Source organism: Muntiacus reevesi, chromosome 10 (genome assembly GCF_963930625.1).
Source record: "Muntiacus reevesi chromosome 10, mMunRee1.1, whole genome shotgun sequence".
Taxonomy (NCBI): Eukaryota; Metazoa; Chordata; class Mammalia; order Artiodactyla; family Cervidae; genus Muntiacus; species Muntiacus reevesi.
Window position 1 is genome coordinate 43,613,229 of NC_089258.1, and position 27,573 is coordinate 43,640,801.

Here is a 27,573-nt window from a genome sequence, read left to right on the forward strand (position 1 = left end):
TCATCGCCCTGTGCACCTTCTTTCTCTTTAACATGCTCCTCCTCTGGGCCTTCCCTGATGGCCCAGTGGCTAAGAGTCAAGCTCCCAATGCAGGGGGTGCCAGTATCATTTAGCTAGTGTATCAATTGCATATTTTAGGAACAATGCTGAGGCAGAAATATATAATACTATCTGTAGCATGCATAACCTATCCAAGGATGACCATGAGTAAACTCAAAAGGTTTACAGACATTCCAGTGGGAATATTGTTCTCTACATGAACATGCAAAGGGAGCAACTTTTTTTTTTTTTTCCCAAAAAATCAACTGTGGGAACCCTGTTTTACTGCTTTCTCAGAAATGTCACCTGGAATTTAATCTTACTCATTCTCTCTTCCTTGCTTGCTCTTTCCACTGCCCTGCCTTAAGTCAGACGTTCTGGCTGACAGGTCAGCATTGGCTAGATGCTAACTGCATGCAGAATGAGTGCCCTCCCCACCTTATCTTCCAAGACCCTTCTTGATGACTCTCATGTGATTACCTCCAGACCACCAATGGGAAGCTTCCAGAACCCTAGAGTTTTGGTGTCTGTCTTGCTTTGCTGCTCTTAAAGACTGCAGCATAAGATGACCAATAAACACACGCCCAGCATTTTCTCCAGGAGCTGCTCCTCCACGAGCTCTCCCTGTGCTGTCTCTGATAACCTGGTGTGTTTGCGAGAGTCATTCAGTGCGAAACCACCACAACCAACTTAAAGATTCTAATTTGAAAAATTCAATGTGGTTCTTAAGAGATTTTTTAAAACATGAAATCAACTATAGATAGATTAATTAGACTGTCTTTAAAACCTTCAAATATTTATCGAAATAAACTATCAATGAAAAATTGGAAACTCAAATGTTTATGGATGGAAAGCTGATGACCTGAGTAAGTGAAAAAGGCAGGTGAGACGGGTAACTGCGAAAACACATGTCCCATACAGAAGGGGTGTCCTCTGATGCAGATCAAACCGTAGGATGGGCTCAAGGGGGTCCAGATTTCCTCTTTGGAGAAGTCTGAACTTCTGCATGAGCTGCCTAAACTTGAAATCTTGACTCCATGTGTGGAGGTAAACTAAACATATCCAAGGGCCATGTCTGGTCTATGGCCCACTTTTGGTTTTATGTTTGCTGTTTCCGAACAGTGGGTATAAAGCAAATATTTGTATGTGAAACCTTTCTTTTCTTTAATATCATATGTTTCACAAAAAAGTGGGTCCCAATATGTAAGAAATATAGCTATTAAGGTTCATAATTCAATTAAACAGAAATTCTTTTAAAAAGACTCATAATTCACAGTCAAGAATGTTTCCACTGCCTGTTGAAACTACAAGCTATCTCTAGAATTCTTCTAGATTGCTAATCAAATGGATAATGAGTTTCCAAGCCTGCTGGAAATAAATGCTTAAAACAATTCCCCTCTGGACTGTTACTAACTTCATGGGTTTTAAAGCTCTCATCTGTTTATGCCAGGGATCAGCAATTCTAACAGACACACTGCAACAGTCTGTCCTGCAGCTGACACCAAAAAAGGCTCCTGAGTTACTGTTACTGCACTCAGGAAAACCCTGTTGGTAACAAACATCTGTTGACATAATGACCTGGATGATAACAGAAGGTGCAAAATCCTTAAAGGGTCAGACTCGACAGATGATGTGACTTCGCCATGAGCAAATCTCTAAAGACTCTCGCAGTGTCACATGCAATCCCACAGATATTGCCAAAGATACTCCTTTTAACGTCTCAGACACAGGGGCAGAGAAAAAGTCAGGCTAATATTGTTGGAAAGGAGGGAGCTGATGGAAGTAGCTAGCATTGATCAAACTCCAACACCTCTAGAGACTACTTTCTTTTGTGATAGGTGCATTTAGAAATTACATGTATTGACGCCATAGTTATTCATCAAGGGCTAGATCAGAATCTCAAGGGAATAGTTCTAAATACACACGTCCAAGCATTCCTCGATTTACTCAGTCAAAATCTTCAGGGAACAACCTAGGCTTGTACATTTTTTTAATAAGTCTTCCCAAATAATTGTGGTTCACCAGCAGAATATAGCTGAGAATTAGTGCAGCAACTACTCTGGTCTCATCTCTTACTCACATGGCCAATTCCTTCTCTTACATAAGGGTTTGAATAAAAAAGAAAAGTCTAAGAGGTAAGAGTCATCAAAACTGCAATTTTTAAAATGTTCCTGGGTAAACAGTGGTAGAATAGGGACTAGTAAATCCAAAAGGCAACCTGATCTCATTATTTATAAACCCCTTATTTCCTTCCCATCAAGACATTCTAGATGGGAGAGCAGAGTCTAGACTCTTATCTAAGTGGATGGTTCTGCCAGAATAGGATAATATATCAGTTAATTATTTGTTCTTCTCTCTTAATTCCCACTTAATTGCCACCTGTTCACTACCAGTCTGTTTTGCTCAGAGTCTTCTTAAAACTGGCACCTAGGCAAGTTTACAATTCACTCACACTCTTTTTCAAAATAACAACTATTATCCTTGAAAACGGAAAAGCACTTCACAGAAATACATCAACTGAAGGGAATAAAAAGCACAAACCAAAATCTCAGGACTTCCGTGGTGGTCCCGTGGCTGGGTCTCAGTGCTCCCAGTAAAGAGGGCCTGGGTTTGACCCACTGGTCAGGAGACTAGATCCTACATGCTGAAACTAAGCCCTGCACAGTCAAATAAATAAATATTAAAATAAATAAATCCTCTTGGCATTTCCCAACTGCCACAATTCCAGCCTGACTCGCACTTTTCACTTGCTCGCTCCTTTCCTTTGCTTTTGCCCTCTTAAGACTTGGGCAGTGAGAGAGAAACCATGCTTATATAAAACATTTTTCATAAAATGCGAATTTGTCAACAGCAGCAAGATTTCTATTATGTTGTAAAATGCTTTTGTTATGTTTGAATTTTAACACAAAGTCTACTGACGCAAATTTTGCTTTACTGTGTTACTTTAGACTGATTACAAAAAAAAAAAACTTAAGTGGGGGAAAATATTTGGAAAATGTTTCACCTTTAAGAAGTGCAGTGTTATCACCAATACCGGCCATAAACACTCAAAGGAACGCTTTACTCTCTAATGCTTGAGAAATATCATGATTTAAGTGAAATCTTAGACAATTTGGTTCCTTCAAAAGACTTCCTCTCGGGGAAGACTGGAGCTTCCAAACACAGAAAACTGAGGCCTGTGAGAGTGGGGGCAGTTCCTGGCAGGGCTCCAGAGGCCGGACTTCACAAGCTTCCTGAAGAAAGAGTAGGAGGGCAGCTCCCCAGGCACAGCTGCGACCGCGCTGCACAGCTCCCCGGGGCTGAGCGTGGAGGACTCGAGGTGCACCTGGTGAACCAAGGGGTCACCAGCACAAGTAAACGCCCAGGCTGGGTGTCAAACTTGACGTGACCCGCGTAGCCGGATCTCAGAACCTGGGGTCTTGGAGGGCGCAGGGCTCCGGGCCTGCTGCCTCCCAGGCCCAGCTGCACTCACCCAGTTCCCCCTGCTGGGCACTGGGTCTCCTTCCTCCTCTGCCCAGCCCCGCAGGCCTTCCTTTTCTGTGAGCTCGGAGCCTACCACCCACTCCCACTCACGTTATAATGGGAAAACCTTCCTTCTGGGGTAGAAGGGTGGCTGGCAGACAGAGCTCTGCCCTTCCTGGGGGCACCGACTTTTTTCACCCCTGCCCCCCGACTCGGGTTTAGAACTGTTTCCATGGTAACAGGGCCTCATGGGCACTATTCAGTTTACCTGTTAACATACTGCTGTAAATAAAACACTTGTAGATTAAAAAAATGCTTCACAAACATTTGGTCAATAGGTTAGCTGACGATACCTCGTTCCTGGCTTCTATATTGGCGTCATAGGAAAGCAGCCTTGCTGCGAGGGATGAGTTCCGGCAAAGGACCGCGTGGTGGAGCGCCGTGTTCCCACTGGCGTCCCTGACGTTGGGGTCGGCGCCGTGCTCCAGCAGGAGAGTCGCGCACGCCTCCTCTTGGCATTCTACGGCCTGTCAGTGTTGTGCCAAGAAACAGAGTGTGAGGACCAGGAATTCAAAGGAAACAGTCCACAAGTTTCACCAGCTCCCTCTATTTCAGTGAGATAAATTCACTGTTAGTCTCAGTAGTTAAATCACACCCATCTCATGTGGACACGGTTCGCTGCCCCATACCTTCATCAGCGCGGTCCTGTTTTCACTGTCACAGAGGTTAGGCAGGCATTTTCTCTCCAGGAGGAGAGCCACCACCGCTGGAGGGCCATTGGCACAGGCCAAGTGGAGGGCAGTCCTACGAAAGCAGGAGCAGCTTTTAGGAAACTACAGTGGTACTGTTTCAAAACAAACAATCGTTCGTTCATGTGATTGAAAACACACAATGGCATGGTACTCCTATCGCTCTAAAACAAATATTTTGTTTTCTTCTGGAGAAAGAGCAGCATATATTAGCTTTACCTCCTCTTACACAGTATGAAAGAGCAATCTACTTGAATAGACCGCGCAAGACCTTGAGATTCAGCTCAGCTTGGGTTTGAATTTGACTTTCACTCTGTCACTTATTAGCTGTCACTCAGCCTCTTTGTGCCTCAATTTCCACATCAACAAAATGGAGAGTAGTCGTTATCTCACAGGACACCACTGCGATGCTTAAATGAGATCCATTCACAGGGTTTAGAACCGTTCCTCGCAGAGATAACAGCCAGTAATTGTTAGATTATATTATCATACCCACTACTATTACTACTATCTTACAAGGACAACATTTGAATGAAGTCAAAGGATATTACTCCCCTGGTAGACCAGGGGCTGTGACTCCAGGCTCCCAAGGCAGGGGGCCCAGGTTCCATCCCTGGACAGGGAACTTCATCCCACATGCTGCAACTGAGAGTTCCCACGACTAAGACCCCACGCAGTCAAATAAATAAATGCTTTTCAAAAATAATATCAAAGTCCTTGATGGACGAGAAACTGTGTTGAGGTCACTTATCTGAGGCAGGTGAGTATTTAAGGAACCAATCCCCCATTTCCTCCTTAGTCTGATATATTATGCTTCAAAGTCAGCTAGAGGTTGGGTTAAGCAAAGGCTATTTGCTGGCTTAAAACAAAAATATTAACAATAATGAAATAAAAATAGTCACCGTGGCACTTAATGATGTGGACAAGCATGTGCTCTTCATTAAATGAAATACTATGTATACACACAGACACCTTTGAAGGATGCATTACTATTTGCCGTTTTGTATCAGGAAACTTATTTGCTGATGATAAGTAATGTGCCCAAGGTCATAACCCTAATAGGGAGGAAAGCTAGGAGCTGAACCCAGCCTGAATCTAAAGCCCATCATTTTCGTCTGTATCATCCACCTCTGACTTATCTTTGTTGAAGCAATTGTTAATCCAATTAAATCTATCATTCTTCCTTCTACCTTCATTTAAAACGAAAACATCAAAATGTACTAGAAATAAAAAGGGATAAAAACTGATGAGCCCACAGTATCTGGTGACAGTGATAACCAATCACTTTTTGTTGTTGTTTAGTCACTAAACTGTGAAGGACTCTTCTGCAATCTAATAACATCAGTATTTTTCAAAGAAAGTAATTGAAAACAAAGAGTCACCCAAAAGACAAAATCAAGTCCTTTATGTTTAGCATGCATCTTTTAAGGAAAAATATATACGAAGTAGAGGTTAAACAATCATTATAAAAGAATTAAGAAATTTGATAATGTCATAAGGTTAACTAAAAAGCAGAATCCATATTGTATAAAGCTAATGAAACTAGTATGAAATCCCTCAGCTACTACAAGATCAACCAGAAAAAAGAACAGGTTGCATATGGCATCACTCAATATTATAAAGGAATATGAATCCTGCTATATATCCCTGCTAAATAGTTTTTCACGACTCCCGGTCAGAATAACTGATTTTCTACCTGACTGATGAAGTCTTGATGAAGTCTTATTAATTTAATCTTGATCTTGATGTTAGCACCCAAGAACAGCATTAAGGTTTTTAAAAAGAAAAACAACTGTACCTTTTCATCTTATCAACCGCATGTATATTTACTTCTTTTTTTAGTAAAAATTCCACCATTTGCTGCTTCCTTTCACTTATGGCCAATAGCAGAGGTGTGAGGTCATCCTGTAAAACAGGAAAAATCATTTCTAATGTACCTAGTTAACCTATTTCTAAACTGAACTGAAAATCATGCAATAGATTCTCTGAACTTAAATATATAATTCAGAAAGCAAATAAAAGGGAGCCCCTCTTCCTCATCCCCCAGTGCACCTTCTATCTCTTTAAGATGCTCCTCCTCCTGGCCTTCCCTGGGGGAGTGCTGATTGCATGTGCCGAAACTAAAGATCCCACCTGCCACAACTAGACCCAGTGCAGCCAAATACGTCTTATGAAAAGGTAAAGAATAAAATGCTTCTCCACTACTTCTACCAAAGATGAACCACAGAGTCATTCTCTAAAACTCACTTTCAACATTTACTGGATCCCAGGGTCTTTGCTTCTATCAGAGTATTTATCAGGAATATTGTAGTATTTACTTGCTCTATTACTAGTCTCAACATTCCTCTGCTGCTGCTGCTGCTACTAAGTCGCTTCAGTTGTGTCTGATGCTGTGCGACCCCATAGACGGCAGCCCACCAGGCTCCCCCATCCCTGGAATTCTCCAGGCAAGAACACTGGAGTGGGTTCCATTTCCTTCTCCACAACACTCCTCTAGAGAGAATCAATTAGCTACTAAATCAACTGCATATTTTAGGAGCAATGCTGAGGCAGGAATACATAATATTATCTGTAGCATGGATAACCTATCCAAGGATAACCAAGAGTAACCTCATGAGGTTTACAGACATTCCAATGGGAATGTTATCCTCTACATGAACATGCAAAGAGAAAGGTTGTTTTGTTTTCTTCCAAAAAACCAACTGTGGGCACCATGCTTTTTCACATTCTCAGCAAAGTCTCCTGAAATTTAATCTTACTCATTCTCCTTTGCTTGTTCCTTCCCCCGCCCCTAAGTTAAACTGACAGGTCAGCATTAGCTAGATGCTGTTTCATGCAGAAGAACAACGCTTATCTTCAAAGACCTTTCTTGACGGCTCTCATGTGATGACCTCCAGACCTCCAGGAGGAAGCTTCCTGAATCCCAGAGTTCTGGTCTCTATCTTGCTTTACGGCTTTTAGTGAAAGATTACAAGGTAAGTTACCAATAAATATGCACTCAGCATTTTCTTGGGGAGTTGCTCTTCCATGAACTCTCCCCACGCTCTCTCTCATAATCCTGTGTGTCTGGGAGACTCATTCAGTGTGAAACCGCCACAACCAACTTAAAAATTCTAACTTGAAAAATTCAATCCCATCCTTAAGAGAAACTTTTAAAATATGGAATCAATTATAGATTAATTAGACTGTCTTTAAAACCTTGAAATAGATCGGGATGGGGAATACATGTAAATCCATGGCTAATTCAAGTCAATGTATGACAAAAACCACTACAATATTGTAAACTAATTAGCCTCCAACTAATAAAAATAAATGGGAAAAAAAAAAACCTTGAAATAGTTATCAAAATAAACTATAAATCAAGAATTGTAAACTCAAATGCTTATGGAGGGAAAGCTGGTGACCTAAGTGAAAAAGCCAGGTGAGGCTGGCAAACCCGCAAACACACGCCCCATACAGAAGGGGAGGCCTCCACATGCAGACCAAACAGTAGAATGGGCTCAAGGGGCACCAGATTTGGTTCTCTGAGAAGCCTGAAATGCAGACATCTGCATGAGTTTGCGAAATTTTAAATGTTGACTCAGTTTGTGGAGGTAGGTAAGTTAAACATATCCAAGGACCGCATTTAGTCTGTAGCCCATTTGTGATTTTACATTTTACTGTATCCAAACAGGTGGGTATAAAGCAAATATTTGTATGTGAAAGCTTTCCTTTCTTTAGTATCATGTGTTTCACAAGAAAAGTGGGTCTCAATATGTAATAAAAATTGCTATTGACTCATAATTTTACTAAAATAAATTTAAAAAACAAGACTCAAAATTCCCACTTGAAGAATGTTTCCACTGCTTGTTAAAACTACAGTCTCTTTCTAGAATTCTCCCAGATTATTAACCAAATGGATAATGAGTTCCTAAGACCGCTGAAACTAAATGATTAAAACAATCCCCATCTGTACTAACTTCATGGGTTTTGATGTTTAAAGCTGTCATCTCACTTATGCCAGGGCTCAGCAAATCTAACAGACACACTGCAAGAGTCTGTCCTGCTGACACCAAAAGAAGGCTCATGAATTACTGTTACCACAGTCAGTAAAACCCTGTTGGTAACAAACATTTGTTGACCTAATGACCTGGTTGGTAACAGAAGGTGTAAAATTCTTAAAGGGTCAGACTCTACAGATGAAGTGACTTGGCCAAGAGCAAATCTCTAAAGACTCTTGGAGTGTCACTGAATAATTAGTGGTTGAAAGAAAAAGGAGTTATATCATTCAAGCCAATAGATATTGCCAAAAATATTCCTTTTAACTTCTCAACCACAGAGGCAGAGGAAAAAGTCAGGCTAATATTGTTGCAAAGGAGGGAGCTGATGGAAGTAGCTAGCATTGATCAAACTCCAACTCTTCTACAGATTACTTATTTCTGAGATAGGAGCACTAGAAATTATACTTAATCACTCCATAGTTCTTCACCAAGGATCGTATCAGAATCTCAAGGAAATATGTCTAAATACACACATCCAGGCCTTCCTCGATTTATTCCATCAAAATCTTCAGGGAACAGCCTAGGTTTGTAAATTTTTTTATAAACTTTCTCAACGGATTGTGGTTTTCACCAGCACGATCTAGCTGAGAATTAGTCCAGCAAACATTCCAGTCTCATCTCTAACCCACATGGCCAACCCCGTTTCTTACTTGAGGATTTGAAGAAAAAAGAAAAGTGTAAGAGGCAAGAGTCATCAAAACAGAATTAAATTTTCCTGGGTAAATAATGGTAGAACAGGGACTAATAAACACAAAAGGCAACCTGATCTCATTGTTTATAAACCCCTTCCTTTCCATCAAGACCTTCTAGATTGAGAGCAGAGTCTAGACTCTTATCTAACTGGCTGTTTCTGCCAGAATAGGATAATATTTCTGTTCAATATTTGTTCTCCTCTCTTCTTTCCAACTTATTCACCACCTTTTCACTGCTGATCTGATTTCTGCAGAGTCTTCCTAAAATTGATACCTAGGCAAGTCTCCAACTCATTCAATCTCTTTCTCAAAATAACAACTATTATACCTGAAACTGAAAAGCACCTTATCAAAATATATAAACTGAAGGGGGAAAACAACAAAACCAAAACCTCAGGACTTCTGTGGTGGTCCAGTGGCTGGGTCTCGGCACTCACAGTGCAGGGGGTCTGGGTTCGATCCCCGGTCAGGGAGCTAGACCCTGCATGCTGAAACTAAGACCTAGCACAGCCAAATACATATTAAAAAAAACAAAAACCCTCTTCTTGGCATTTCCCCAGTTGCCAAAATTCCAGCCTGATCTGCGTTTTTCAGCTGCTCGCTCCTTTTCCTTTCCTCTTAGCCTCTGAAGCCTTGGGCAATGAGAGAGAAATCATTTTTATATAAATAATTTTTTCATAAAACTGGAATGTGTTAACAACAGCAACATTTTTATTATGTTGTCAAATGCTTGTTTGAGTTTTAAGCCAAAGTCTACTTCTCCAAGGCAAATTTTGCATTACTGTGTTATTTTAGATTAATTAGAAAAAAAAATTTACTTTTCAGAAAGGAAAAAATACTTGGAAAAAGTTTTACCTTTAACAATTGCTGTGTTATCACAAATATCTGCCATAAACACAAAAAAGAACGCTTTGCTTTCTAATGCTTCTTGAGCAATATCCTGATTTAAAGTGACAACTTAGACAATCAAGTGCTTTCAAAATATTTTCACTCAGGGAAGGCTGGAGCTTCCAAACAAGGAAAACTGAGCCCAGCTGGGAGAGTGGGGGAGCTCTCTCTGCAGCTCCTGGCGGGGCTGCAGCCGCAGGAGAAAGAGCGGGAGGGGCAGCTTCACCATCACCAGCTCCCCACATTCAGCTGCAGCCCCGCCGAGCAGTGCCCCCAGGCTGAGAGTGGGAGACCCGAGGTGCACCTGGCGAACCAAGTGGTCACCAGCACAAGTGAACGCCCTGGCTGGGGTCAAACATGACCTGACCCACTTGACCGGATCTCAGAGCAGGGGTCCTGGAGGGTTCAGGGCTCCAGGCCTGCTGCCTCCCCGGCCCACTTGCGCCCCCAGCTCCCCCTGCTGGGCACTGGTTCTCCTTCCTCCTACGCCCATCCCTCCCCAGCAGCTGCGCCCATTCCCTGAGCCCCTGGAAGCAGCCGCCCACCACATCACCTCACTCTCCCCAGGCCTTAATTCTTTCTAGGACTTGAGCCTACCACCCATTCCTGAGCACTTTCCAGTGGGAAAATCTTCCTTCTGGGGTAGAAGGCGGCTGAGAGAGACAGCGTTGCCGCTTCTGCGGGCTCTGACATGTTCCACCCAACCCCTGACTTGGCTTTGGAGTTGTTTCCATGGTAACAGGGCCTGCTGGACACTACTCAGTCTACCTATTTACATACTGTTATCAATAAAACACTACAAGTGTAGAAAAATGCTTTGCAAATATTTTGTCAATAGAGTTAGTTGAGCGATACCTCGTTCCTGGCTTCTATATTGGCGTTGTAGGAAAGCAGCCTTGCTGCGAGGGATGAGTTCTGGCAAAGGACCGCGTGGTGGAGCGCCGTGTTCCCACTGGCGTCCCTGACGTTGGGGTCGGCGCCGTGCTCCAGCAGGAGAGTCGCGCACCCCTCCTCTTGGCATTCTACGGCCTGTCAGCATTGTGCCAAGAAACAAGAGTGTGAGTTCTAGGAATTCAAAGTAAATAGCCCACAAGTTCACCAGTTCCCTCTATTTCAACGAGATCAATTCATTTTTAGTCTCAGTAGTTAAATTACACCCATCTCATGTGGACATGGTTCGCTGCCCCATACCTTCATCAGCGCGGTCTTGTTTTCACTGTCACAGAGGTTAAGCAGGCATTTTCTCTTCAGGAGGAGAGCTACCACCGCCGAATGGCCATTGGCACAGGCCAAGTGGAGGGCAGTCCTACGAAAGCAAGACAAGTTCTTAGGAAAATGTAGTGTAACTGCTTCAAAACAAACAACTCTTTGTGTGATTGAAAACACTCAACAGCATAGTACTCGTATCCCTCTAAAACAAATATTTCGTTTTCTTCTGGAGAAAGAGCAGGATATTATTCGTTTAGCTCCTCTTGTTGCCACTACTGCTGCTAAGTCGCTTCAGTCGTGTCCAATTCTGTGCGACCCCCATAGACGGCAGCCCACCAGGCTCTGCCGTCCCTGGGATTCTCCAGGCAAGAACACTGGAGTGGGTTTAGCTCCTCTTACACAGTAATGAAAAAACAGTCTACTTGAATAGAATGCACAAGACCTTGAGATTCAGCTCAACTAGAGTTTAAATTTGACTTTGTCACTTATTAGCTGTCGCTCACCCTCTCTGTACCTCAATTTCCTCACCAACAAAATGGAGAGAGAGGAGTGGTTATCTCACAGGACAGCACTGCGATGCTTAAACGAGACCCATGCACAGGGTTTAGAACTGTTCCCGGCACAGATAACAGCTAGCAATTGTTAGATTATATTATCATACTTACTACTATTACTATTATCTTACAAGGACAACATCTGAATGAAGTCAAAGGACACTACACCTCCTCTGCAGATATGTTTTGAGGATTAGAGACAACATTGTACTTCGATGATTCTAATATGCTCATTTTCTCACATTTTAACGTCTCTGACATTGGAATATAATTTATAATTCACAGACATTACAACTGTAAATTGTAGCATTTTTGTTTGTTCATTTCTCGTCTTTCCAGTTGTCTAATCACCATGAGGGGTTTTCGTCTAAGTTTCTTTAGAGATGATGCATATTATATATTATAATACAGGTGCACAACACAGTGATCCCCAACTGTGAACGGTTACACCGCATTTAAAGTGACTATAAAATATTAACTATATTTCCCATGTTGAACAATATATTCTTGCAGCTTGCAGGATTTTAGTTCCCTCACCAGAGATCGAACCCTGGGCCCAGAGCAGTGAGTCTTAACCACTGGATGGCCAGGAAATGCCCAAGATTCCCTTGACTTCTGGAAAGGCTGAAAGTTGTCACGGGATACCAATCCTCACAAAAAATTCTAAGTTATATTGAAAGTGACAAATTGTTTTTATCTGTGCCACATTCCTATGAGTGCCAGAAAGACAAGCCCTGTCTGCTCATCCGACTTCCCTACAGACAGCTTGCTCTACAGAGATTGTTAAATTTGGGTGGTTGCTAAATCAACTTGCAGATTTCTGTTTTTCTTCTTTTTGTTTTTTGGTGCCGAAACCCAGGAAACTCCACAACTCTTGCCTTTGAAATCACTCTTAGAAAGGTCCTTGAGGTGGGATATATGTATATTCCCAACCGATTTATGATGTTGTACAGCAGAAACCAACACAACATTGGAAAGCAATTACCATCTAATTAAAAAAATATTAAGGTTAATAACCAGTAGAACTACAAAAAAAAGAAGGTCTTTGTCAGTATGCAAAAAATGTATAAATAGGAATTTCAGTTTTCCTCTGGTACTTTTCTCACTCTGTGTGTTTAAAATTTTTGATCCATACTCCATTTGAAACTTTTTGGTGAGATAAAAAAATCTAGTTACTTTTATCTAAATAGTTACCAGGTTATTTCTACACCATCTACACATAATTTATCTTTTCTGATAGAAAATGTCATCCAGCAAATTTTGATATCTAAAAGGGCAAATCTTTGCCTACTACACAAAACTTTTAATTTCATTACAACAATTAAAGACAGCATGTGTAACCCAAAATCTTTAAAATCACGATCTGTTTATTTAGTTTAAACATGGAAAGACCATATACCCTAAGAAAATGTCCTCCTCTTCAAGGATACAGCCAGCTTCCTACTTCAAAGCTGTCTTCTAAGGTCCTTCAGCAAGGAACATATACACAGAAGCGTACACTGATATAAAACAGATATTGCATTGTATCTGAAGAATTTTTAATCCAGAAGTTGACCTGCCATGGAGATTATTTTCTCACTATGCAGTTTTCTATAATATGTACCATTATGGTATAAAATTGTGTACATTAAAAATAAGATGCCGGCAACATCAAAAGTCTATCCACTGCCAATATCCATAATGGATGATCAATGGGAAGAAGAGTTTTCATAAATCACATGAGAAAAACAATGTGAGAGCTAGGGAGTTCCAGAAGATTTCTTGAGGGCTATAGAACTTGAGAGCTCTTACTCAAGAGTAGATCATGTTAACGCATGCATAACAACAAATGGAGAGGAGGAAGAGGAAGATGGGGAAAAAAAGATTCCATTCATGTTTTATTTCAGTTCTGTGATTACTGACATTCAGTTAAGTAACTTTAAACCAACCAGTAAAGTGCTCTATAAGGGGAATTATTAGCAGGTCAGAAAGTAACTAAGGCTTTTGCAGCCTATCAAGTCTGTGGGGCGCTGGATCCAACAAAGGTGTCTGTGGGCTTTGGAGGGGAAACTCACAGGAGGGACCCCTGCCAGGCCCCTCCTCCCCACTTACCTGTTCATCTTGTCCTTCTCGTTCAAGCCGTTCTCTCCGAGCAACAGGACCTGCTGCACTTTGGCTGCGTTGCCTGCGCTGGCAGCCTTGTGGATCTCTCCGAGGTCCTTGTCTCGGATGTGGTACCAGGGCTGGAAGCTGGTTTTATGATGACCTCTGTCTCTCCCCAGGCTGATGGAGGAGCTGGAGGGTGACAGGCCCTTCTTACTCCTGAAGCCAAAAATCTTCTTCATAGCAGAGCCTACAGACTCCAAACACACCTCAACGCCCCCTCAGCTCTTCGCAGTCCCCCAAACCCAACACGAGCACTAGAGGTAAGCCAGAGCCGTCCCGCCACAACCTCCCAGCTGGGAAGCTCAACGGTTTGGAACCTTGCATCCCAGAATGATCGTCGCTAAGCGACACCTCTAAACACATTGCCCGTGTGCCAGAATGCCCAGTGTGCATGTGCAAGAACTGGAAATGCATTTTTTGAAAGAAACAAACAATATCAATAAACCCGTCCCTAAGGTAAGAAGGAAAGAGAGGAAACTGAAAGAAACAGAAAGAAAAGTGACATTACAACAGATACCTTAGCAGTAGAGAAGCATAATCATAAGGGACCATTATTATTGATGAACAATTGCAAACTGGAAAACCTAGATAAATTCTGAAAAACATACAATCTGTCAAGACTAAAACAAGAAAAAGTAGAAAAACTCAACACTCCAATAAGAAATAAGGAGATTCAAATATTAATTTAAAAAAAAACCTCCCCAAAGCTAAAAGCTTAGGACCAAATGGATTCACAGAGCAAATCTATCAACATTCAAGTAAGAAGTAAAAGTAAGACTATGCTGAAAAAACACTTGATAAAATTCACAACCCATTCATGATTTTTAAAAAATACAATAAAATAGAAATACCCTCAATACAATAAAGGCCATTTATAAAAAGCATGGAAAGTGAAAGTGATAGTCGCTCAGTCGTGCCTGACTCTTTGCTAAGGCATGGACTATACACTCCATGGAAATCTCTAGGCCAGAATATTGGAGTGGGTAGCTTTTCCCTTCTCCTGGGGACCTTTCCAACCCAGAGATAGAACCCAGGTCTCTCGCATTGCAGGCAGATTCTTTACTAGCTGAGGACCAAGCAATCCCAAGAACACTGGAGTGGGTAGCCGATCCCTTCTCCAGGAGATCGTCCTGACCAATCGAACTGGGGTCTTCTGCATTGCAGGTGGATTCTTTACCAACTGAGTTAGCAGGGAAGCTAGCCTACTTGGGGAAACAGCGTCTGACAGGAGGAAAAGCAGGGAGCAAGAAGCTTTGACCAGGATGGCTGCCATCTTTAAAAACAAAACCCCGCTGTCCTGAGACTGATTCACGCTGATGTCTGGCAGAAACCAGCGCAGTACTGTAAAGCAATTATCCTTCAGTTAAAATTAAATTAAAAAACCAAACCGAATCCTCTCCCTCAACCGTGCTGCCCCCTTCACCTGCAGCCTGAACGGTGCTCAACCCACAAACGAAGACTCTGAAGGAGCTGCCCAGCCCCACGCTCTCCTCCTCGCCACAGCCTAGATTCTGCTCCCCCACCCTGTGGAACTGCTCTCCTCTCTGCCACCGGAGTGGAGAGGAGCCGAAATCAAACGGCTCACCTCCAGGTGAAGGGGAGAGCTCTCAGCACTTCAGGTCATGGGTGCCAGATGGTAAGGCTCAGAGAAAGCTGCCAGTGCTGTTACCAGGGCATAAACATCACATGGTGAGGCCACGAGCTGGATTCTCACTGGAGAGAAAGAGAGCTCAAGACCCTCATCTGTCCCCACAGATGGGAGGGGGTGGGTTGGCGTGCATGCAGTCACGGGCTGTGGTCACTTCCCGGCAGGGAGGAGACTCCTGCCCTGAGTCTGTGTGGCTGACACTGTGCTCTGATTAAACGTATCCCGGGTGTGGAGAACAGCTGCAGAACATGTTCAGCCTGCCTCAGCCTGGCTCCCAGGAAAGAGCAAGGAGCTTTTTTCTCTTCCCAGGTAGTGGCTGAGGCTGGGAAGAAGCAGGGAACACACACTGGCTCAAGAGCACATTCTGATCCAAACTCACAGTGTAGTGTAAACCTATCATTTCTGATCCCGCAGGACAGGCAACGGCCAACCTGAAAGGCAGTGAAATTGGCCCAGGTGTGAACCTGGGTGTGTGTGGGGTGGAGAGAGGATTCTTTATCATGGACATGGATGGGCCCTGGGTGGGGTTGAGGGCTGTTTTCAGCCAGTGAATGAGGCTGAGGGATGGGAGAATCATGTCTCCGTGATCGAGGCAAGTGCAGCCGGCAGCTCCAAGCGGTCCTTGGGCCACTGTGTCCACATCTGCTCCCTGGTTACTTTCTGAAGCTATCAAGAAATCTATCTAAAGGCAGCTGGGATGCTGGCATTCAGATGCTTAAATAAACTACATCTGTAGGAGGGTAGAACCCAACGGCATGTCCTGGGACCTCAGCTTTGAAAAGAGAGATCACAGTCATATGCAGATAAGGCAAAGATCGTTTTGAATTCTACTCTGGCTCTGCCCCTAAATGAACCTCAGATATTTCAACCAGTTTATTTGCTCCACTTTTCTATGGATCCATGTATCTATCTCCTGTCTACTGTGATTTCAGCCTGCAAATTAGACTGCTTGCCTGGGGAGGAAGAGGGATAGATCATGCCTAGCAAGGCTGTTCCAGCACCGATCTGGCACTAATATAAACTATCCCCCACAGTGATAAAGAAAAACCAAGGGCTGCAGCAGAAAGAGTCAGATTTTGGTGGCAGGTAGGCCGTGCGTGTGCAAATCCCAGCTCAAATATCAAGTTTAAACCCTCAGCCTCAATTGAGGCTGTCTCATCCCAGCGTCACTTTATGAAGCAGTGGGTGTTGGAGGTTATCACATAGAGTGAAGGGGTATTTTGGTAAGTATACATGTGGCAGCGGTCACTACTCTTATAATTTGTGCATTATCACTGTTTCTGCAGAATCAGGGACATGCCATCACTAGGTGGAACGCTAGTCTAGTAAGGGTGGACATTAGGTATAATCAAGGCAAGGCTGGGGAGGAAGGATGGGTCCAGCTGCTCTGGAGAGTGGGCAGGAGGCCAGGAGGCAGTGGGCCTGGGACAGCTGGGCACCAGGTCCCAGACCCCAGGATGGTGAGTTCAGTTCAGTTCAGTCACTCAGTTGTGTCCGACTCTTTGTGACCCCATGATTCACAGTACGCCAGGCCACCCTGTCCATCACCAACTCGCAGAGTTTACTCAAACTCATGCCCTTCAAGTCGATGATGCCATCCAGCCATCTCATCCTCTGTCGTCCCCTTCTCCTCCTGCCACCAATTCCTCCCAGCATCAGGATCTTTCCCAATGCATCAACTCTTCGCGTGAGGTGGCCAAAGTACTGGAGTTTCAGCTTCAGCATCAGTCCTTCCAATGAACACCCAGGACTGATCTCCTTTAGGATGGACTGGTTGGATCTCCTTGCAGTCCAAGGGACTCTCAAGAGTCTTCTCCAACACCACCGTTCCAAAGCATCAATTTTTCGGCACTCAGCTTTCTTCACAGTCCAACTCTCACATCCATCATGACCACTGGAAAAACCATAGCCTTGACCAGATGGGCCCTTGTTGGCAAAGTAATGTCTCTGCTTTTTAATATGCTGTCTAGGTTGGTCATAACTTTCATTGGAAGGAATAAGGATGGTGAGCAGAGGAAGGCTAATGATGAAGGTTCTCGACTGAAGAGGAGCAGGACTCAGGCCTAAACATTTCTGCCTGGACTAGACAAAGTACCAGTGGGCCAGGGCCAAGGAATGTGCTGCTGGGGAGGGGACAGCGGGGAACCCACCTCCCTGGTTCTTCCAGCAGAAGGTGAGTAGCTGCTCCCCTCAGGGAAGGTTAAGTAACCTCACCAAAGCCACTCTGACAGTAAGTGATGGATCCAAGGTGGAAAACTCAACCGTCTTTCCTACTGTATAGCACGGGGCACTCTGATCAATGGTATGTGGCAACCTTGGATGAGAAGGGAGTTTGGAATGAACACTGGAATATGTGTATCTTTTTGAATTATAGTTTTCTCCAAATATATGCCCCAGAGTGGGACTTCTGGATCATACAGTAGTTCTATTACATTTTCAGCTTTTTAAGGAACTTCCATACTGTTCTCCATAGTGGCTGTACCAATTTACAGTTTTACCAATAATGCAGGAGGGTTTCCTTTCCTCTATACCCTCTCCAGCCTTTATTATTTGTGGACTTTTGGATGATGGCCATTCTGACCAGTGTGATGTGATATCTCATTGCAGGTCTGTCGTGCATTTCTCTGATAATTAGTGATGCTGAACATCATTTTATGTGCCTACTGGCAATCTGTATGTCTTCTTTGGAGAACTGTCTATTACGGTCACCTGCCCATTTCCATTTTTTATTTTAATTTACTTGTTTTGCCCATTTTTAAACTGGGCTTTTGGTTTTTTATTTTTTTGACATAGAGCTACAAGAGGTATTTGCATATTTTGAAGGTTTTGAAGATTAATCCCTTGTCAGTTGCTTCCTTTGCAAATATTTTGTCCTTGTTAGGTTTTTGTTTGGTTTATTGTTTGGTGTGCAAAAGCTATTAAGTATAATTAAGTCCCGTGTGTTCATTTTTCTTTTTATTTTCGGTACTCTAAGACATGGATCAAAAAGGATGTTTCTGCAATTTATGTCAGAGTGCTTTTTTTTGGCTGTGCCATGCGACTTGTGGGATCTTAGTTCCCTGACCAGGGATCGAACTCAGGCCCACAGCAGTGAAAGTGCCGAGTCTTAACCCTTGGACTGCCAGAGAATTCCCTCAAAGAGTGTTTGGCCTATGTTTTCCTCTAAAAGTTTCCATGTAGGTCTTTGATGCATTTTGAGTATACTTTGCTGTATGGTATCAGAGAACGTTCTAATTTCATTCTTTTATGGATCTGTCCAGATTTCCCAGCTCCACTTATTGAAGAGGGTTTTCCCCACTTCCATCCTTGCCTCTTTATCATAGGTTAAGCAACCATAGGTGCATGGAGAGAAGAGTCCACATTATGTTGCTGAGTCCTCCTACCCCAGATCTGAGCTTTCTGTCTCTTCCAGGATTTAAGGTTTTTCTCACTCAAGCACGTACAGTAAATGTGCAGACAGATGGAGGGGAGGGGGCATGCAGCAGCCTCAGGAGAGCCGCTGCCACCAGGAAGAGGAGAGAGGTTGGCTGCAGCAGAACAGGGACTGGGCTTCTGTCCAGGATGCTGTAACAATGTTCTTAACACATCCGCATGTTTATGTAATGCATATGAATGTTTCCTATAAACTATTTTTCTATATCTTTGAAATATTGCAGTTTAAAAAATGTTTAGAAGTTAATCGATTTTAATAGAAAAGGATTTTATTGCAGATACAGTGACTTCATATTACAGTAGTTAATTCTGATCAACCAAATGACCATAATTTATGTATATCTTGAATATAAAACTATACTTTTTTCCTGTTTTTTTTTTAAACATATAATACATTTTACAGTGTGATGACATTTCAGTGAGGAAAAGATTGCATTCACAATGGATATGATACCATCCTCCCTGAGTCCACAGCCCTAAAACACCAGCACTGTCTAGACCTCCCTGTGGTGGAACAGGCCCTGACAAAAAGGCTTCCTTCCTCTATCCCTTATCGCCAGTTGAAAGTCACAGAAAGTGTACCATTTCTGGAGTGTCTACATCGATCCACCATCGAGAATGCCAGTGACTAAACCCATAGCACTAACAGTGCAAAGGTAAAACTACAGAGCCCTGACTTTGCATTTTAATCTCTATAGCCAAGGTCAGAAGTGCAAGATTAAAATTGCTTTATTTTACCATTTACCTTGCTGAGAACCGCATAATCTGGTTTGTTTTTCAGTAGCAAAATTAGGAATTTAACTCTGGAAGTTACCCAAGGACCACTAAAAAAAAAAAAGTTGTCTCTTACAACCTGTTTCCCTAGCATCTGGCACACAGATTGTTGTTTAGGTAATAAGAAATATTAAGTAATTGGCTTTAGATTTTGTAATTTTTTCCCCAAGTTCCTGCTAGATTTCATATTCTAGAAGTCAATGTATTTTCAGTGAAATGTAAAAATATTCCCCTTCTCTTTGACCAGTATTAATTTCTGGAGATCTTATTGCTTGTCACTTGAATCCTGTAGCTGTCATACATCATCTGGTATAAGCAACATCTGATTTTTCATTAAATGCTTGTGACAAGGGTAAACAGAATGACAATCCTCGTCTATCCAGGGGTGTACAGCCAACGAGCCACAATAAATTACGGTGTCACAGTGGTTTACTTTAATAGACGTTCTTTCAAAATGAACGTCAGGAAGAAAAGCAGTCTACACTGCGAGGGATGCTGTAGCAATCTTGCTGAGGAGTTTGCTGAGAGCTCTAATTTTTTCTTCCAAGAATCAGGACTTTTTCTTGGTGCCTCGTTGCTTCTCCTCAGTGACTTGAAGCGCTTTTGTCAGGTGTGCATTTTCCACATAGAGCTCCTTGAGCAGCAGATCAGATCGTGTGCTCTTTTCAAACGGGAGAGGGGAGAAAGCCACAGTGTACGGCACATCTAACGCAGTCAAGATACACCACCAGCTCTCCCTTCCTATTCCTCCACACACGTTCAGACTAGCTTGGGGAAACTTACAAATCAGAGATATGTTGGATGCAATGACAGGTTTTGTTAAACTGGCATGAGAGAGGAAACTGATGAACTATGTGGTAGAGAAAATTTAAGCCACCTTTGTACAAACTGAGTTACCACGAAATGAAGACAAGAAGACCCAAAGACAACAAGGAAACTGTCAGGAGCACCCAAACTGTTTGGCTTATGTCAGCGGGCTCTGCAGGCCCACCATGTCAGCAGGACGCGCTGAGGCTCCTTGGGTGCCGCCCACACGACACCGACAGGGGCTCCAGCGATGGGGACACCGGATACACGAGTCAAGATGCAAAGACGCAGGAGTCCCGGCTTTGGGCTTTGACAGTCCGCGCTGAGTTCACTCACTCAAGTAGCTACTGAGCAGCTCTGCGGGCCAAGTGCTGCCCGGCCACGGCCCTGCTGCCACAGGCACGTGTTCTAATGGGAGAAGCCAGCAGAGCACGCACTGTCAGGTGGCGTGTTCACAGAGAACCTAGGTAGGGGACACACGGCTGAGCCTGAGGTGAACAGACAGCCCTGAGAGGAGCATGGGGGACGTGGGGGAGGCTGCCTGGGTAAACCTCCCGGGCAGAGGCCGGCACATGCAGGGGTGACAGGAACGGCCAGGAGGCCCGTGAGGAAGGCAGAGCCGCCATGCCGGCTGGACAAGGGGCCGAGGGGAGCAGGTCAGGTCCTACAGAATCTCGAGGCCACCGGATAAGCCGCTGTCTACTCTGAGGAAGACCGGCAGCTTCGACATATCTGAGGATGACTGCTGTGCTGAGGGAATGGCAGGGGAGACGAGCTCCCCAGCTGTCAGGACCCAAAAGGCGGGGCGCGGAGCAGGCGATGGGAGCTCTGCTCCGCACCGACAGCCGTGCTGAAGAGTGAGACGGGCCCCTGGGTGGGCGGGAGGCTGGGAGCAGACAGCCTGGAAGGGGCGCCTGTCAAGGCAGCAGAGGACTCGCTGGGAGGACCTGGCTCCGGAAGGCGGTGCCGAGGAGACGCAAGAAAGGGCGGTGGAAGCGGGGCTGGGTGAGCTGAGCGCACGGCCATTTCTCCAGGACCTTCTGGTCTGATGGGGACACAAGCCCAAGTCACAACTGAGAGGAGGGGAAAGGGGCTGGGGGTCAGAGGCAGAGCGGAAGGGCCCCCCAGAGAGGGGGTGTGGGGGAAAGGTGGCAATTGGGACAGTCCACCCTACCCCCACCCCTGGCATGTAGGAGCCTCAAGATTTACTTGGGGTTGAGGTTTTGCCAAGAGTGACTGGGGGGTAGCAGGGTCACCAAGAGCCTGACAGCTGGGAAGGAAAGTGAGGACCTGGGGACAGACAAGGCTGGAGGGCGGCGGTGCCGGCAGGACAGGGGCTACACAGATGGGGAGTGGGGGTCTGGAGCAGACAGCCTGCACAGAGAGACTAGAACTGGGGACCCGCGGCCCAGGGTGCTCCAGATAAACCACATTCGGTCCCTGTGTGAGAGAAGTATTTCCACAGATGCTCACATTTCCCTTCCTGGAGCACCAAGCAGACCTCATAGGACAGCAAGGCCTCTCTCTCCCCTCTCCCCGGCCCTCCTCTCCCCTCCTCAGCACTTCCACAGGACACAGGGTTCTCTTGGGTCCTGTCTCCCTCATCAGCTACCCGGATGCCCAAAGGAGGCGTCCATCACTCTCCTGTTCCTTCAGGCTCACCCACTTTCTCTTGGAGGAGCATTTCCATGTTCTTCAAAATCATTTCCACCTCCTCCACCTGCTCTTCTGTTGCTTTCAGCTATTTTTCATGTGCTTTTTCATGAACAAGAGGAGGTTAGAGATCAACACGGTACATTTTAAAATCTCAGGCTTATTTACTTTAGAATGGAAATCAGCTGACATGCACAATATCCAAAGGTCTGGCTAACCTTTCATCCATAGGGAGGGATGGTTAGGAATGTCTCACAAGCCACAAAACTGCATTTCTCACTGTAGTGTGAGCAGATAAAAGACTCTTTGTCATAGGATTTTAATCCTAAATGACTCAAAGTTGAGTTTCCCAAAACATGACAGTCTTTCTAGAGGATCTCTGACTACACTTCCTTTGTCAATACTTTGTCCTAGCTTAAATGTCTCTCCAGCACAATGTGTTTGCATAATGCTATAAGGCTGTTCTTTGTTAGAATTTTTTGTTTTAGAAATGTCAGATTTTACCCACTTTTCCAATCTTGCACAAATTCCTTCCTCACGAAGGCACTTGGCCCTCTGCCCCTCCTCACCCTCCCACTGACCCATGAACTGTGAGGTCCCATATGTGCTTCCCAGGCTGGCACTTTGAGGTGCTCACTCACTGATGCCTGAGAAAATGCTCTGAGGTGGGAACCACAGCCACAAGAGGCTGGAAGAAACAGAAGCACAGAGAGTTAAATCACTCACTCAGTTAAATCACTCGGCTCAGGTGGTGGAGCCAGGATCCAGTCCCCTGCAGTGCACGCTCTGAGCCACTGTTCTGCTGCCCTTTTAAGGAAGCAACTCTGTTTCTACATGGGAGGCTGGCACACAGCAGGGCTCCCCAAGTCCATGCTGTCACTATGCTGATGTCTTGTTCAACCACCCCCCACCCACTGCTACTTTTAAACATGCCAAGCAGCCCACCTCAGGACCTTTGCACCTGCATGCACTCCTGAAGAGCTATCCGGGCCCATCCCTCTTGGGGCCCTTCGATCACCACCTTTCAGAACTGGAAGCAGGTCACGTGTGTGGCTTGCTGCAGCTGCCCAGAAAACAGACAGGGGGAATGTCAGGGTCGGCTGCTCAGCACCCACCAGTTCCCAGCGGAAGCCGGGTCCAGGGGCTTCCACAAACCTCCCACATGGCGGGAGGGCTGCCGGGCCGTCCTCCCTTGGCACATGGGCAGCTTGTGGCTAAGTCACCAGAGATCCTACTCACCCTCCCTGTCACCCCCAGCTGGCCCCCCAGCCCTGTCCCCACTTACCTGCGCCTCCTCCTGGAGCTGCCAAGCCACCCGCTGCTCCCGTTCCAGCAGCTGCTGCAGCTCAGCCACGCGGCCTGCGGGCACGCGCTGTGCCATCTCCTCCTGCAGCTGCTGAACCCACTGGGCGTGCTGGAACAAGGCCAGCCACAGCCTCTGGGTGGCTCCATACAGCTGCCGGGGAAAAGGCACAGCGGTTGTGGGCTGACTGCCCAGACCTTCAGGGTCACCACCAGACACAGAAAACTGCATCTCGACCTGGTAGGCCACCCCACAGGAGAAGGGCATGTCCAGGAAAGCCCACAATTTCTAAAGAATCCATTTATCTGATGCCCACACTCCATTTCCTGGTAGTTCAGACACTAAAGAATCCACCTGCAATGCAGGAGACACAGCATACGTGGATTTGGTCCCTGAGTTGGGAACATCTCCTGGAGAAAGGGATGGCAACCCACTCCAGTATTCTTGCCTGGAGAATCCACGGACAGAGGAGCTTGGCAGGCTAAAGTCTATGGGGTTGCAAAGAATCGGACAGGACGGAGCCACTAACACAAACTCCATTCAGGGGGACTTCTGTACCTTGAGAGCATGGAAGGCTTGCCTGTAGCCCTCCCAGTGACCTCATGCCGGATCCTGGGAGGATCAAGTTATTCTGTCCTGTTTACCTCCTGGGTTCTTCGCTGGGTTTAATTCCTTCCATAATGGGACCCACACCAGCCGCATACAGCAGCCTTCCTCTAAATGTACAGCTCACGCTCCTGAGACGGGCTGTGGCCAGGGCCCCAGAGGTGGTTGCACAGCGTCTGGCGGGGCGTGGATGTGGACGGACTGGGACACTGCTCCCTGGGCACAGAAACCACAGGATCACTGACACCAGGCTGTCCAGGGCTTTCCCTGCACGGAGCTCCTGGGAGGCCATCTAAACACCGTTTACACTACAGCCTCCGGCGGCCTCGTCTGGAGCACACAAAACTGCCCTTTGAGACCCCGTGGACAGGAGAGGTGGCGGCTCCACCAGGGGCCCTGCTGAGGGCAGGCCGGGGAGGAGGGCACGGGCCACCCCGGGCACGGGTGAAACCGTGAGCCACAGCCCCACTGTCCTCACTGCCCTGTGTCACCGCGTGTCTGAGGGGCCACCCCGGGCAGTTTCCCCGGACAGACCCCAGAGGCACACCACACACACGGGCCCCGCAGAGCAACCGCCACGCTCCTGGGATGAAGAGGGGGGAGGAAGATTCTCACACACCCTCCACCAGATGTAGCCGCCTCCCCGCGGCGTCAGAGCTTCGGATGATCACTATGCAGTCACTCCAGCCCACGTCTGAGTGCTGGGCATCCCCCCTCACCAGTGGGCATAGAAGCCTCTGGCAGCCCAGCCCTGCTGCCCATGGGTGGAACTGTCTTCGCCTCAAAGGCTCAAACCAGTCCGGCAATTTCTCAAGGTTCCTTTTGTACTACAAACAGGGAAGGGAGCCCCCAGTACAGAGAGACACCTTGGAGAAAGTGCCTGCTGACACTGGGGGGCTGGGCTCACAGGGGTCTGCCAGCCCCTCCTCAGACCCTGGACAGAGAGGAGTCCCACATGCAGACAGACCCTTCTGCAACCGAGGCCACCTGAGGAGTGAGCTCTCACACCAGGTGTCCACAGCTAAGTCCAGGGGTGGGGAACCTGGTGCCAAGCTGAGCAGAGACACGAGGCTTAGAGACCCTCTCTCACAGCCCCTTCCCCCTGCAGGCCCTGGCCCTCCAAGCGCACCCCATGTCACACCGTCACCTCCCTCCTCTCCTCCTGCTCGAGCTCCTCGGAAGAACCAGCCGCGCGTCCCAGCACCTCATGCTGGCAGGCACCACCACCCGTCCTGGGCCTGCTCGGCTCACATCTGTGTGTCCCAGCCCACAAGCTCCCTGCCTCCCCACCGCTGTACCTCTAAGCCTGTCAGGCACCGGACAAGTGCTGGGCAGGGCAGTGGGCGCACACCCACAGGCGTATCACACCTGGGCTCCGCTGGGGGCGAGGAGCTGGTCACCTCCGGGGCTGCGACGCCCACGGCCTGAGCCTCGGAGGCCACCTGCCGTGCTTCCTGGCTCCTCCACCTGCAGAGGGCGCACCCAGAGGAGCTGTATGGACTCCTGCCCTCGGGAGCAAACAGGCACAGCCCTTCACACGGTTCACACGTGTTCCACCTGACCCTGGACGGGGCCTGACTGTGTCCTGGGCCTGGAGGGCGCCCCCCTAGCCGTGTGACCTCAGCCAGCCCCGTGACGTCCTTGGCCAGACGAGTCCCATGCAGGCGGTCAGAGGCGAGGCAGACCCCTCTCAGCCCGGGACCCCCGTGCACAGCCACCTAGTCCCGACTCTCTTTGGGGGCCTCTCTCAGCTGTGACCGTGCCAGTCTCAGGCTCGGACGTTCCTAAGGCACGTGGTCAAGGTCAAGTTCAAGTTTTCGGATTTGGTTACCCTGTTTCTAAATGTCGACTTCACAAGTATAAGAAGAACATTAGCTACGTGATACGTGTTTAATGCAGAAACTTCAAAAAAGCAAGAATTACAAAATTTAAGTCATCCGTGATCGCAGCACACCCGACGTGCTGTATCTCCTGGCCCTTCCGCCACACACACACACACACACCACGACACCGTAGGCCATGCTTTCTCTCTTACAACGTCCAGAGCATTAGACACTATTCAAAAACATGGTTATTAATGGCGGCACAATAATTGACTGACTTAGTCAGTAAAGTATGTACACACAATTTTATGAAAAATCTCCAAATAATAATGCTATTTTTGAACCCTCCTGATGGATCTCTAGAAACTAACATAACGCGACCCTTTATTTTGTTAATAGTAGTTTTCCATAACGGCATTTAGAATGACTCCTGCCATCCTCAAACAGACCAAAAACTACTGAAAAGCAAATGTCAAAACAAAAAGACAAATACTATAAATACTATTACAGAAGCTGAGCCACAAGCTCAGTCAGTTTCCAAATTGACAAATTTGAAAAAGAGTGCTAACTTACCTCTTCAGCAGACATGTGAAATCGCAAAGCACTTGGCAAGACACTGCCATAACCCCACCCGAGGGCGCTAATCCGAAGCAGCTGGTCATGCCTAGAACATTAATACAGCATTGGACCAGAAGGTGTCTTGGTCAGGAGAGGCTTACGACTGAACCACCAGAAGGTAACACGTGGATTTGATTTGGTTCCACTGTTAAGAGGACACCAACCACTGTTAAGAGGACACCTTCGGGACAACAGGGAAAAGAGGAGCAGACTGGATGGATGCTGTGAAGGGACGGTCACTGCTCCAGACAGGAGAGTTACACAGTGGTCACAGGTCAACTATACAGTGAGAAAAGGCCCCAGAGGGCCTTATTTCTTAAAGATGCACACAAAACTATTCAGTGGAAAATGCCCAATGTTTAGCCTAGACACATAAAACAAAATGAAGCAATTATGGAAAAATATTAAGAACTGTTTGACGTATATGATGGCTCCACGGGGGGCTGTAATATTATTCCCTAGTTTTAAGAATACTGCAATTTTCCATGACAAAAGATGTTTAAAGGGAAACAAAGAGAAAATTGAGAATGCTCATAAGAGAGAGACATCTCCAAGAATTTCTGACACCCACGGGGACGGGAACCACCCACTGCTCCCTGCCAGCCCCACAAACACAGAGAAGCTCACTGGCAGGCTCCGGCGCAGCGCTGACTTCTTAGCAAAGAACAGTGTCGAGACATGATGGCTGGGATCAAATCACCTCGTCCACTTGACTTTGCGTTATTCCTGGTAAAACATTTAAGGAAAAGAATGTCTACTGAGTACAAGTCAAATTTTCAAAGCCAGCTAACAACTGACTCCATACTTGTTTTTAGCCATTTGTGTTAGTAGTTAACCTACCTAAATAGTACCTGCCTCCACATCAGAGCTTTTGCTAATAGGATAAAATAGAAAAGAGCCAGGGAATTCCCTGGTGGTCCAATGTTTAAGACACTGCACTTTCACTGCTGAGGGCACAGGTTCAATCCCTGGTCAGGGAACTAAGATCCTGCAAACTGTGTGGACAAACTTAAAGAAAAAAAAAATTTTAAATACCTAAGTAATTTGCCTAGGATCACACTCCCATTCTCTTGTTTAGCCATGTGGCACATTGGGTTTTGCACACTGATTAATTTCCATTGTCTCCAAAAG

General features: G+C 45.9%; 1 protein-coding gene across 1 annotated transcript in view; it reads right to left on the reverse strand.

The window, feature by feature from the left end:
• LOC136176345 (ankyrin repeat domain-containing protein 26-like) overlaps window positions 1-27,573 on the reverse strand; it is a 92,764-nt gene that overhangs the window by 57,564 nt on the left and 7,627 nt on the right. Inside the window, exons 2-8 of the mRNA XM_065946513.1 lie at window positions 27,070-27,168; window positions 13,725-13,907; window positions 11,062-11,176; window positions 10,726-10,899; window positions 6,049-6,155; window positions 4,191-4,305; window positions 3,855-4,028 (exon numbers count right to left, since the gene is read on the reverse strand). Coding sequence (XP_065802585.1) covers window positions 3,855-4,028; window positions 4,191-4,305; window positions 6,049-6,155; window positions 10,726-10,899; window positions 11,062-11,176; window positions 13,725-13,907; window positions 27,070-27,122 — 921 coding nt within the window. The 5' untranslated portion in view covers window positions 27,123-27,168. The remainder of the gene's footprint in view (window positions 1-3,854; window positions 4,029-4,190; window positions 4,306-6,048; window positions 6,156-10,725; window positions 10,900-11,061; window positions 11,177-13,724; window positions 13,908-27,069; window positions 27,169-27,573) is intronic.